At 34.4% G+C, this 14,556-nt stretch overlaps 1 protein-coding gene across 1 annotated transcript in view; it reads right to left on the bottom strand.

The window, feature by feature from the left end:
• Window positions 1–2,801: 2,801 nt before the first annotated feature.
• The window catches only part of LOC134244013 (uncharacterized), a 42,945-nt gene continuing 31,190 nt past the window's right edge, over window positions 2,802–14,556 (bottom strand). The window contains 9 exon segments of the mRNA XM_062726264.1: window positions 2,802–4,949; window positions 9,166–9,276; window positions 9,425–9,560; window positions 10,302–10,591; window positions 11,554–11,683; window positions 11,883–12,035; window positions 13,594–13,706; window positions 13,975–14,067; window positions 14,265–14,379. Of these exon segments, the coding sequence (XP_062582248.1) occupies window positions 4,567–4,949; window positions 9,166–9,276; window positions 9,425–9,560; window positions 10,302–10,591; window positions 11,554–11,683; window positions 11,883–12,035; window positions 13,594–13,706; window positions 13,975–14,067; window positions 14,265–14,379 (1,524 nt within the window). The 3' untranslated portion in view covers window positions 2,802–4,566.

Below are 14,556 nucleotides of genomic sequence, written 5' to 3'. Positions count from 1 at the left end.
CTCCCTTGGGACATAAGCAATCTTTGAAGTGTTAACTACATGTATATACATTTTTGTAAAAATAATGTACATTGACAGTGAATGTTTGGACACAAATTTTACAGTTTTTCTGCCATTGACTTTTAACTTTTTGAAATGACCAAGTTCCCAAATAAAAAGTGATCAACAGCTGGTCTAGAAAAGATAATCACCTCTTACCAAGAAATATTACAAGACAATGTCTTTTGTATACTTTTAATATTTCATTTCTTAATATTGTACAATAACTTACAGGTAGTACAAAAACAAAAGCATTAACATTAATAAGCTGCTTTACAAGGATGCTTCTTGAACAGATCTATAGATGTAATTCCCCCTAAACTTCAGTATTGTGTGAATTTTGTAGGACATAAACATCATACATATACACTGTACTATGTATGAAGTATTGTACAATGACATATCCAAAGTCTGCAGTATTGTATAGTGTGAGGTACAGTTAATATGTTGGAGTACACAAGCATAAAATACTGGACACAAGTTAGCAGTGTTGTACAGTGGTAAGCTCTATATTTGTACTATAGTACAGCGTTAAGATATGATAACTTGAATAGACTTTTACAACTCGTATTAGTTTCCATTGTGATGTACAATATATCTACAGTATTCAACAGTGACAGGGTCTCTGTTATTGGTCAGTAATAGAAGTATAAGCCATGTCTGTAGTATATTGTACAATGGTAGATACTGTCTGATGAAGCACAACCTAAGAGGAACCATGACTTTTTAAAAATCTACATGTACTTTTCCAACTTATAAGAATGACATTAACCCACAAACCCTGAACTAAACTATTTTTTTTAACAAAAGAGACCATTGGCAGCTAGAACACAAATACCTAAACATAACCACCCCCTCCCTATAAAAAATAAAACAATAGGATGAACACCCCATAGAACAGTCTCATTACTTGGGTAATAATGGACTTAATCCTGGGTAGAAAAAGCTAATGGGAAGATAACATCTTATTCAGGTACACAGAGGCCAGTTCATTTGTTCTCATTGATGAACACATTAATACTTGTGTACACAATTCTACATTCATAGACACAAAGATCTGGAGCAAAACAGAAGTAAGAGATTCATTGATCAAGTGTCAACAAGATCATTAAATGCTAGCAGTTCTAAGAACAATTTACCCAACTAATCTATGCCTATACAATTCTGGACTTGTATATCATTTGTAAAATTGGTAACAATATCTTTGGTGAGAAACATACCACATATCACTTGTACATATATGTATCTTTCATAAACAAGAGGCCCATGGGCCACATCGCTCACCTGAGAAGCGTTGACCATTCTGTTCTTTACCAGATTTCCCCCTTGTTATACATAATGCATACCCACCCTACCCCACTGATCATAATTTAGACATTTTGAAATCTACACTACCCCATGATCCTTCCATGGGCACATATGTTTCAGCTTTTTTGGCCCAGTGGTTCCCGAGAACAAGATTTTCAAAGATTTTTCCTATATATTTCTATGTAAAACTTTGATTCCCTATAATGGCCCCGCCCTTCCCCCGGGGGTCATGATTCCTACAATTTAGAATTTACACTACCCCAGAATGCTTCCACATAAGCTTCACTTTTTCTGGCCCAGTGGTTCTTGAGTAGAAGATTTTCAAAGAATTTTTCCTATATATTTCTATATAAAACTTTGATTCCCCATTGTGGCCCTGCCCTTCCCCCGGGGGTCATTATTTGAACAATTAAGAATCTACATTATACCAGGATGCTTCCACATAAGTTTCAGCTTTTTTGGCCCAGTGGTTCCTGAGAAGAAGATTTTCAAAGATTTTTCCTATATATTTCTATGTAAAACTTTGATTCCCTATAATGGCCCCGCCCTTCCCCCGGGGGTCATGATTCCTATAATTTAGAATTTACAATACCCCAGAATGCTTCCACATAAGTTTCACTTTTTCTGGCCCAGTGGTTCTTGAGAAGAAGATTTTCAAAGATTTTTCCTATATATTTCTATATAAAACTTTGATTCCCCATTGTGGCCCCGCCCTTCCCCCGGGGGTCATTATTTGAACAATTTAGAATCTACATTATACTAGGATGCTTCCACATAAGTTTCAGCTTTTCTGGCCCAGTGGTTCTTGAGAAGAAGATTTTCAAAGATTTTTCCTATATATTTCTATATAAAACTTTGATTCCCCATTGTGGCCCCGCCCTTCCCCCGGGGGTCATTATTTGAACAATTTAGAATCTACATTATACCAGGATGCTTCCACATAAGTTTCAGCTTTTCTGGCCCAGTGGTTCTTGAGAAGAAGATTTTCAAAAATTTTCCTATATATTTCTATATAAAACTTTGATTCCCCATTGTGGCCCCGCCCTTCCCCCGGGGGTCATGATTTGAACAATTTAGAATCTACACTACCCCAGGATGCATCCACTTAAGTTTCAGCTTTACTGGCCCAGTGGTTCTTGAGAAGAAGATTTTTTAATGACCCAACCCTATTTTTGTCTTTTATAAAACAAAAGATTATCTCCCCTTGCGAGGGGATATGTCCCTTCATTTTAACAATTTAAATTCCCCTTCACCCAAGGATGCTTTGTATCAAGTTTGGTCAAAATTGGCCCAGTGGTTCTTGAGAAGAAGTCGAAAATGTGAAAAGTTTACAGACGGACAGACAGACGGACAGACAGACAGACGGACAGACAGACAGACAGACGGAGGGACGACGGACAAAATGTGATCAGAAAAGCTCACTTGAGCCTTCGGCTCAGGTGAGCTAAAAAAATACTCGTGTTGAACACAGAAATTCAAAGGGTTACAATAGATTTTTTCAAACCTGAAGTTGATCTACATATACAGATATTTATCCATCTAAAATAGCATTCTACATTGACTACACTGACATCACTTCTCTTGTCTTTGGAATTTGTAAGTTTGCTACAAGTGGTAGTGCTGCTTAACTTGTAAACTGTGAACAACTTATAAAAAAAAGTACAAAGTTATCTCAGCATAAATAAGAAAACAGTGATGTGGAATGCGTTTAGAGTTAATATTTTGGCGTTCTGTGCTCCGACACAGACGTAATGAACACATCCTGGCAAAAATTTAATCAATAAACAGAAACACAATAACAAGTGAAACAGGAATATTGCACTTAAAAATCCTTCTCTCATTCTGTATCAGATCTAAATCTTCTGATCATAAAATTACCAAAATAAAGGTACAATAGTCATTTCTTAAACAATTTTTACACTTGTAGTGAATGAATTTTCATGTCATGGTAAACTCAGAAAGTAACAATACTTGTATGTCTTTTTGAAGACTGCAACTTAAAATACAAATTCCTTTCCAATAATAACTTTATATTCTTACACATTAGCATGACAGATGGAATGGAATGAGGTTAATATGATGATCTCAAAAAGAGCCAGTGTTAATAATAAGTGATGAATGACATGTCCTGAATATACAGCTGACTGGTCCCCCTGAGTGGCCAAGGATTCCTTCGAGGTCACAGTAGGGACCAGTTTATAATAAATACATATGTATCACAGATAAACAGACTAACCTGGGCAGCATAAAGTTGTATGTACGGAGTTATCTACCATAGATGACCAAAGTGGCCTATATTACACATGTACAAAGTTATCTATACATTTCTACTATCTGGGACATAAATGTTCAGCATTGTACACAATTTGACTTCTCTATAAAATTATATTTACGGTAAGACATTTAGAAATACAAAACATTCAACGTCTATGGAAAACCATTACTACAGAAGTGGTTCTAAATGTTTGGGAAAATTTATCTCATGGTCAGCTTAAAACCATGTCAGATTTCATTGGTATGGTAACAAAGCATTATCTGGAATTATTGTTACCATAAAACACACCAAAGCTTTTCCCACAAGTGATGAATGTCTGACAAAAACTTACAGCCCTGTGTAAATAATCACTTTTGCAGTACTTTGTCATTAATAATGCCACAAAATATTGGAACATAGTGTTACTTGTCATTTGACAGAAGAAGAGACTAGGCACAGTGGTCTTGCATAAATGAAAATCATGGGGAGAAAAAAACAGAAAAAAAAAAAAATAAAGTGTTGAGTTATAAATTCAGAAAAAGATGTTTAAAGAATAATTAATTTTAAGTGAATGAGAAAAGTATAAAGGGCAAATGACTATATAAGTTTTAAGTCACAACACATTTGGCACATACATGTACATGGAAAATATAACCCAGAGCCATTATTGACATAATAGAACAAAGCGTGTTAAAAAATAATTTATCTACCCTTTTGATCCGAGCCCACAAATGGCACAGGTCAATCCAACACTCAGTGTTGCAGGGAAATTAGCTGCGTTTATAGCACAGTTTTAACTGAATTAGGCACATACTCTCATCACAATGGGCAATAAAATTTTCTGCGTATCTGAAGTGTAAAAGGCCTTTTATCTGCCACACATTCACAAATTATTTACAATAATAATTTTACAGTAATCAGCAATCAGTATACATAGAAATATTCTATAGACAAAGCCATAGGTGCTAGAGGTCTTTAAGTCTTGCTAATATTTTTTCGGCCTCTGACATTCCGTTATCGTTAACACTGCTGCGAGGTTTTTCTTCACGATTTGTCCTCCTACCACCGTCCTCCTGTCGACTATTTCTTCTCCTATCTTCGTTGTCGTTTAAATCTTTCTGACGACTATTACGCCGCCTCTCCTCGTTGTCGTTTAAGTCTTTCTTCACTAAGCTAGTTCTCATGTCTAACTCGCGGCGAGCCTCCCGTCTCTCATGGTTAACCCTGGGGGGCCGAGGGGGCGTGTCTACAGAAGAATCATCAAAGTTTATCTCCATCATTGTGGAATTGTCCATGTTGAGTAAATTCTGGCGTGACCTTGACCTGGATAACTGGGCCCTTCTCTCAGCTGAAAAAGATAAAAAATCTTTCAGGATGCAATGTTAAAATTTTTTAAATCTGTATGAAATTATTTTATTAAAAATTAATAAATGTATCTATATTTTGTTGAAATTCTCTTTCACATAAAAAACACTAACTAATCAAATATTTATAAAAACTATTAAAAATCAATTAATTATATTGTATCTATTTAATTTTCATGGTCAGATATATCTTACGAAGTCCATCAATCAACAATAGGCCCATGGGCCACATCGCTCACCTGAGAAGCTTTGACCATTCCGTTCTTTACCAGATTTCACCTTTGTAATACATATTGTGACCCCACCCTACCCAACTGATCATAATTTAGGCAATTTGAAATCTAAACTACTATAGGATGCTTTGATTCCCCATTGTGGCCACACCCAACCCATGGGGATCATGATTTGAACAATTTAGAATCTACACTACCCCGGGTTGCTTCCACATAAGTTTCAGCTTTTCTGGCCCAGTGGTTCTTGAGAAGAAGATTTTCAAAGATTTTTCCTATATATTTCTGTGTAAAACTTTGATTCCCCATTGTGGCCCCGCCCTACCCCCGGGGGTCATGATTTTGACAATATAGAATCTGCACTACCCGGAATGCTTTCACGTAAGTTTCAGCTTTTCTGGCCCAGTGGTTCTTGAGGAGAAGATTTTTAAAGATTTTTCCTATATATTGCTATGTAAAACTTTGATTCCCCATTGTGGCCCCCGCCCTACCCTTTGGGGTCATGATTTGAAGAATTTAGAATCTGCACTTCCCCAGAATGCTTTCACATAAGTTTCAGCTTTTCTGGCACAGTGGTTCTTGAGAAGAAGATTTTTAAAGATTTTTCCTATATATTTCGATGTAAAATTTGATTCCCCATTGGGGCCCCACCCTATCCCCGGGGGTCATAATTTAGAATTTACACTACCCCAGGATGCTTCCACATAATTTTCAGCTTTTCTGGCCCAGTGGTTCTTGAGAAGAAGATTTTTAATGACCCCACCCTATTTTTGTCTTTTCTTGATTATATCCCCTTGTGAGGGGACTTGGCCCTTCATTTTAACAATTTAGATTCCCCTTCACCTACGGATGCTTTGTACCAAGTTTGGTCAAAATTGGCCCAGTGGTTCTTGAGAAGAAACCAAAATGTGAAAAGGTTTACGGATGGACAGGCGGACAGACAGCAAGACAGACGGACGATGGACAACATGTGATCAGAAAAGCTCACTTGAGCCTTCAGCTCAGGTGAGCTAAAAAGCAAAAGTATACAATTGACTCAACAAACACTGTACAATGGCATACAGAAGATAATGCAATATCATAGGCTTCTACAAAATCATGCTGTAAAAATCAACCATCTACACTGCTTCATGTTGGCCTGGATATCATATAAAAAAAACAAAAGCAAAACAGGAGGACTTTTCAAAGTATTGGACAGGTCTGATAGCTAGAAATCATTTCATATTGCTGTGACACAAAATGATAAATAAAGTTTGCATATACATGTTCACATACAATAAACAAAGATTGAATAATTAAAGCAGGATAAACTGAAAAAATAAAAGACAGGGGTAAAATAAATGCATAATAATGAAAGCAAGGTAAATGTCTCATTTCAAAACCAAGGGAATTTTAAGGAATGAACATGGTATGATAAAGTATGTGGGACAAGAGTCACATCCAAATACTCCTAATGAAACTGACATCAGGAACAATATTGTAGGTCATTAGGAATCAGAAGGATTTTACATGTAAATTTGCTGTGCTTCGAGATCTGACCTTATTTATCATGTATATGCAACCCAAAACAAGCATTATTTTGTGGCAACTAAAATTTAACGGAATATACACGTAAATTACACTAAAAACAGGTTGACATCATGCAAGACACAGCAAGCATGACCAACCAGTAGGATTGGCTCATTTGTTTGGGTTCTGGACTGAACACATTGTCACTGCCGCCGTCACTACTGGTCATGGGTTTGTGCCAGACGCGAGACCTGGTCATGTTGGCAAACCTGTCTGTTGACAAAGGAAAATCTCTTATTCATAAGAGTAAGATTTCTTGAAAAATAGCAGTCATCTCCCAAATTTTCAAAACAATCATTTTTTTATGACAGATCTTTTATATGTACTGAGTCTCTTGATTTTCATGGTCTTCAAAAATTGACAAATAAAAACAAATTGTAGTCTCAACAAGATCTAGAGTCACCCTATTGGCTCTAACCGCAGTGAAACGAATCTGGAGAAATATTTCTCTACCATCTGTGAACAGGTACATGTACTTGATATAAAGAACTGATTATGTAAAGAACATTTAAGGTTCTTATGCTATAATCCATAGCAAGGCATAAATAATAACACTTTTATATGTATATATATATATAAATCATCACAATATTTAACATCATAATATTATTATAAATATATGACACTCTCTAAACAAGATAGATTCTGTATTCAAACATACACAGCACCAATGTACTGAATGAAGATCAGAAGAAATATGGTATGAATTTTACTGTAAACAAACTTATTGAATTACCTACTGTGATTCATTATGCAAACTTTCATGATAAAATTTCACACACAATGAAAAGAAAGTTGGTTTACAATGTCTTATACAAATCAAAGAGAAGCATTCAGAACAAAGTAATTAGGAGGGAGAAGTCATTATTTGAGAGGGTGATACCCTAATCCAGGTCACGTCCAGGCTGGTAAATTATTTTGTCTTTTGGCTATAAAAATGCAAACAAATGTATAATAATCTATTAACGACCCTAAACCTCTGAAATAAATTGTTTACTAACATCCTGAAAGAAAGAATTCACCAAAAAATAAATAAAAACCTTGAACAAACTAGAACTGTCCAATAGGGACAAATACCCCCCGCTGGGTTTTTCAGAGAAGGTGCCAATTCAAAAATACTTTATGGATCTAGAGATGTTCACAATTTACTTAAAAAAATTTGCAGTGAAATAAAATTGCTCATCATGTTTCTTTATGAATGAAACGGAGGTGCAACCAAATGAAACATCAATACTAATACATTGTAATTCCATTGTAATTTTTTTTTATTTTTATCATTTAATTTTTCTTCATTACTGCATTAAAAAAATATATTGCAATTATGTGTTATGTCACTCTGCAAACTGATTGTTGAAAAAAGAAACCATTATACAAAATCAAATTAATCTTGATATATCAATTTGAAATGCATTTTGAAAATAAAGAACTGGTCATCCAGTAATGAAGTGTTTTGACAGACAATAAATTACAATTAAGAGAATAAGAGAAGAGAGATCTTTAATTCTTGTGCCTTATTCCCTGAAGATTTGATAACACACACACACTTGATAAGAGATATGCCTTAACAACTTCCAACACCAAACTCATTAATTTATCTTTAACTGGATGCATGTCCAGTCATTATTCCCAAGAGACAAATGAAATTACATTATCTTCTGTGCAATGTAAAAACTGTTTTTAACATATTTTTTAAAGTTTTTATGAGTAGTTTTAAGCTGTAGTTCATGTTTTTGTACAGATATTCTAGATTCTATGTCTCAAACCTTATACATGAGCCCAAAATGAACAAGTCAATTAAAATTTTAAAAAACCGGTAAAATGCAGAAAAATGAACAAAAAGAGTTGAAAATTCCAGGTGCACAACTTCATATGGTGAATAATAATTGTACAAATTTTCAGATTAATCCTTGCGATAGTTTCTGAGAAACGGTCCAAACAAAACCCCAAAATAAAAATGAAAAAACACCTGTAAAATTCAAAATAATAATCCAATCAAGATGAAAAATATCAGGTGCACAACTTCATATGGTGAATAATATGTGTACAAATTTTCAGACAAATCCTTCCAATAGTTTCTGAGTAATGGTCCGGACAAAGTCTCGTCTACAGACAGACGGACAGACGGACATGGTGATTTCAATCTGTGCGGGGGGTATAATAACAGTATCTTGAAAGCAGTTATAACTGAAATCCTCAAAGTTTCCCTTCCCATCTAAAGTTACCTGTTGGATCAGAATACAAGCTGACAATTTCTCTTGATGAAGCTAATCTATACTTAGCTGAATGAAAAATGTGTAATAAACATGTATATACATTGAATAAAGATTGGTATATGTTTTATCATATTTCTGATGTTTCTTAAGTAACCAGGGGAGAAAGAGGGGGTAATCTAGTTTGTTACCTCCAGCTGCCCGCGGCGTTTTTCGTTTAGCATCCCGTTTCTCTCGATTGAAACAAGACCCCGTTTTGAGGGCTTCCAGTAAATTGTCCATCACACCTTCTTGATCATCATCTAAAAAACATAAAACTCAGCTAATTAGATACTTAATCCAATGCTATAAAGGGACAAAAATAATTTTTTGCTAATATTTTCCTTTAAAATGTTACTAAAGCATAATAATTCAAGATAGTTTCAAGAAATTCTAAAACAGCTTGTGTACCTATAGTCATATCCACAAGAGCCTTTTTCCTGGCCAGTTTGGCTTCTCTCTCCTTCTGCTGACGTTCCTTGGCCTCTCTAGCTCGCCTTATTTTCTCATTTGTCTCACGGATCTTTGCATTGTCCTTAAGTGCTTGCTATTAACATATTGCAATGTTAAAATCTGATAGCACATTTTTTAAATCTAAATAAATCTAATTACTTATAGCACGTCACAAATAATTTTGCTGTATTCAATAAAAATGTATCAGTACTGTGAAATCACTAATTTTCGTGGGGGTTTAATATTCGTTGTTTTTGAGGTATGAGGAAACCCTCGAATTTATGTCCACCACGAAACGCAATTTTTCACATATAGTACTACTGAACAATACTTGAACCACAAAATCGAATCCCCATGTACCAATATATTTTCCTCAAACCAGGAAAATTTGAATCCTCGAAAATATGTGATTTTACAGTATATTATATTAACATTAATATTTTGCATTAGTAAAAATGTACCGTTGCATTATCCATTACAATTCAGACGTAACTACCTCTAACATTAATAATCCATAATTTTCTTCCAATTTGTCAGTAACTTGCATTTTCTTTTATTGAAGTGTTTTTCATAGGAATAATTTAAGATTTTTGTAAATCATAGTGCATGATTTAAGGATCAATAATCTTGAATAATAGAGATAAATTGGAGAGTAGATCTCAGTATGTACATAAAATACTGTACATATCATTTTTTTAGCCTACTGCTTTACACATATCTCAGAGGTTTTCATTGGGTATCCCAATGAGGCTTATTTCAATTATCACTATGGGCATGATTATCTCTGTCCTGTAAATAGAAAACAACTCAGTCATATTTCTATCGCTGATCTTACCACAAATGACTCCTTAAACACTTTGATATCGTTGAAAAACTCCTCCATGGCGTACTTCTTGACATCAAACGTGTAATATTTGCCCATTTCTTTGTATAAATTGTCCACCATTTTGTACATGCCCTTCATGACTTCGTACTGGCTGTTGGCGGAGGAGATGAACTCGTTCATTACGCTGGAGAATCTATCTTCCTCGCTCTGCGTCTTCTTGAGATTCTTGATGTCGATTTCCAGCTGCTTCAGGGACTTCTCCATCGACTTCAGATTCTTCTGTAGCAGCTCATCTGACACTGAAATGAGACAACTCATACTGATTCCTCCACCTTTTCTCAGTTTTTATTTCCATTATTAAAGTCATAAAATATATCATTATTCCATCTTTGTATACAGGACACAATGTCAAATTTCTCAAACATGTACACATACATTTTAACTTCTGTATAAACATTGATATATCTAATGCATTACATACATGTGAGTTGAAGTGAAATAGGATCAGTAGCTAGAATCTCAAAATTATTCTTGATCTGATCAAGTTTATGAAAGAGAGGTTTGAATATATTCAATATTACTGACTCTTTATTGAGGGACATCTCATCCCATATTTGTACAAAGGTGTAGAAAAATCAGCATGTACATCTTTGATTAATGGTTTTATCTATCCCCTGCCTTCTTTACTTACACGAAATATATATTACTACCTACCTCTACAAGCTCTCTCTACATAGAATAGCTCCTCATTAAATGATATCAGATCTGAGTACTTTTATATTACTATATTTTATAGTACCTCTACATGCCCTCTTTACATAAGACAGCTCCTCAGTAAATGATATCAGATCTGGGTACTTTTATATTACTACGTACCTCTACATGCCCTCTCTACATAAGACAGCTCTTCAGTAAATGATATCAGATCTAGGTACTTTTATATTACTACGTACCTCTACATGCTCTCTCTACATAAGACAGCTCCTCAGTAAATGATATCAGATCTGGGTACTTTTATATTACTACGTACCTCTACATGCTCTCTCTACATAAGACAGCTCCTCAGTAAATGATATCAGATCTGGGTACTTTTATATTATTACGTACCTCTGCATGCCCTGTCTACATAAGACAGCTCCTCAGTAAATGATTTCAGATCTGGGTACTTTTATATTACTATGTACCTCTAAATGCCCTCTCTACATAAGACAGCTCCTCAGTAAATGATATCACATCTGGGTACTTTTATATTACTACATACCTCTACACGCCCTCTCTACATAAGACAGCTCTTCAGAAAATGATATCAGATCTGGGTACCTCTCCTCCACGATCTTAGCTAAGTAATGGACCAAAGTTGTTTTTCCATCACTGGCCTTTGTGTTTTGGAGCTATAAAAATTTGGAAACATAGTATGTGAAACACTAAGATTGTATGTACCATATTAGATTTTAAGCAATTAACTTAAGGAGGATAAATACCATCAATTTTTAATGTCAATACTTGGTACATGTTTCATGATATCAGTTTATAAGTAAATGTACAAGCATTTGATAAAATGATTCCATTACATATGTACACACAATTTACCTTTGGAAGAAAACTGATGTCGAATCCTACAGACTGAGCATTCCTTGACCCAGCATTTAGAATGTTGCCTATCAGTAAAATCAGTTCTAAGATTTTAGCGAATTTGCCGCTAGTTTTGATTTCTTCTAACGCCTCCTTGGCTGCCACCAAATCCTGAGAGGAGAAAATTTCAAGATATTTTAAAAACTGTAGACACAAAAGATTAAACCATTTTTTAACTAGAACTGTCCAATAGGGACAAATACCCCCCGCTGGGTTTTTCAGAGAAGGTGCCAATTCAAAAATACTTTATGGATCTAGAGGTGTGCACAATTTACTTACAAAAATTTGCAGTGAAATATAATTGCTCTTCATGTTTCTTAATGAATGAAACGGAGGTGCAACCAAATGAAACATCAATACTAATACTGTTTCCACTGGTTCACATTTTTTTTTAATTTTTCATTTTATTTTTTTTCGATTTCTGCATTAATATATGCAATTATGTGTTATGTCAACTGCTGCAAATAGCATTGGTTAAAAAAAAAACGTCTACAAAATCAAATTTATTTCTGTGATATATCAATTTGAAATGCATTTTGAAGAATTGCTACAAAAGTTTTCAACTATTCAGAATATGCATCCAAGGATTCTTCATATGACACAAACATTAACAAACAAGAAATCTGTGAGCCAATTCTGCCTTATTCCCCCGAGATGTAAATAACACACACGCATGTTAAAATACACAACAATTACAGGCAGATGCACAGAAAAATATTAATTTGACTTAACTGATTCATATCAAAATTTATTCCACCATATGGCATGCCTCACAAAGAGTGTACTAAAATTTCAAGCATCTGCTATGAATAGTTAAAAAAACTGTTTTTAAAAATTTGTTATGTATGAAACAGTTTTTATGCACAGTTTTAACAGGAAGTTGACATCAGATTTGATTCTATATTCTATATCTCATGCCTTATAGATTGTGTTAAAATCTCAAGTGCGATTAAAATAAAAAATAAAATGTGTAAAATGCAAAAAAAACAACAAACAGGAACTTGACATCGGATTTGAAGATGCACACCTTATGGCATGCCTGAATAAAATTGTGTTAAAATGTTGAAGCATCTAATCCTTGCAATAGTTGCTGAGAAAACTGCGACAAAAATTTGTTAAAAATGAAAAAACACCTGTAATATTCAAAATAAGTTGACATCGATTTTGAACAAAAATGTAGGTGCACAACATATGGTATGGTGAAAATATGTGTTACAAATTTTCAGCAAATCCTTCCATGATAGTTTCTGCGATGAAAATTTGTTATGTAAGAAACGGACAGACACACAGACAAACAGGAAGTTGACATCGGATTTGATTCAAAAATGTATCCCATCGTATGGCATGCCTATAAAAATATATGTACAAAAACTTACCGGCTTGATGTTGCTGGACCATCTGCGATGAAAATTTGTTACAGATAGCATGGAGTTACAGACACACAAGGGTAAAACAGTTTACCCCACCTCTTGAAAATTCCTTAAATCCTCATACGATTGTAATTATGCATAAAGGTAGGTTCTTACTAAATGTGCGACTCTCAAAACCCTTTACGTAACAAACACAACGTGATGTCATAATAGGCGCAGTATAAAGCGTGATGAAGCATTTTAGCAGAGAAATTTATTTATAAACCACAAATAAAACGTAAATGTTTCATCGGTGGGGCATGTACCGTAACATAGTCTTTTATAGTAGCAGTGGTTAAATTATCCTCGTCTACCTCTAGGATTCGCCTCTTTATTTCTGTGAAGGGCACCTTGATTGAACCCAGAAGAATCGCTACAATAGTTTTCAAATATTCAGAATATGCATTCAAGGATTCATCAAATGGCATAAACAAATTATTCTTGAAATGTTACCAGGCATCACTAATATCTGATGAACTAAAAAGTCTTGCCAGATTTCACATACTTTCACATCCTGGATATTTTTGTGGAAACAAAACAAGTACATGCATATTAATTTTCCTGAATCATATAAAAAAAATAATATAATGGTAGCCCTAAGGATGGCTAAGGTACACATGAGTAACCCTTTATCTACTTACAGAGATTCTGGGCTGACTTTGGATCCAGGACTTTTAGTTCTTTAGCTTTTTTCTTCACTTCCACCTGTTCATGATCAGTCTCCTTTTTTTTCCCTGGTGTAAAATGTATTCAGTGACTATTTATTGATTTATATTAAAAGCATGCTAAACCAATTTCTGTATACTACATAGGCTAACTTCTACACTCTTGACAGAAGACTAGGATTCTGTGCTATTACAATCTTTAATACATCTTGTTCAGTATATTAATTTACAATTCTGGAAAAAAGGTTCATTAAAAATGCTATTACCTTTGGTTGCAACTGCAAAATTCTCAACAAGACCTGCAAATAAATTTGGGTCCTCAAATCTGTCTTCATGGACTTTGACCCAGAATGCCTCTTTATCCATTTTATTTGCTTGCACCTGCAATGATACTTGTTCTTTACAAATGTGGTAAAGGTGGCGATATTTCAATGTTTAAAAGATAAAATTTTTGGGGAGAGTAGTGTCTATAAATTCATATTTATTGACATCCACATGACCATACAGTCAAAATCAAAATAACCAAACAAATGATGTGCAACAGAAGACTGAAATAAA

Source organism: Saccostrea cucullata, unplaced genomic scaffold (genome assembly GCF_032062105.1).
Source record: "Saccostrea cucullata isolate Sc308-1 unplaced genomic scaffold, CSIRO_AGI_Scuc_v1 ctg108, whole genome shotgun sequence".
NCBI classification, from domain to species: domain Eukaryota; kingdom Metazoa; phylum Mollusca; class Bivalvia; order Ostreida; family Ostreidae; genus Saccostrea; species Saccostrea cuccullata.
Note: the sequence above shows the minus strand (reverse complement) of the source record. Positions and strands in the feature narration are given on the sequence as shown.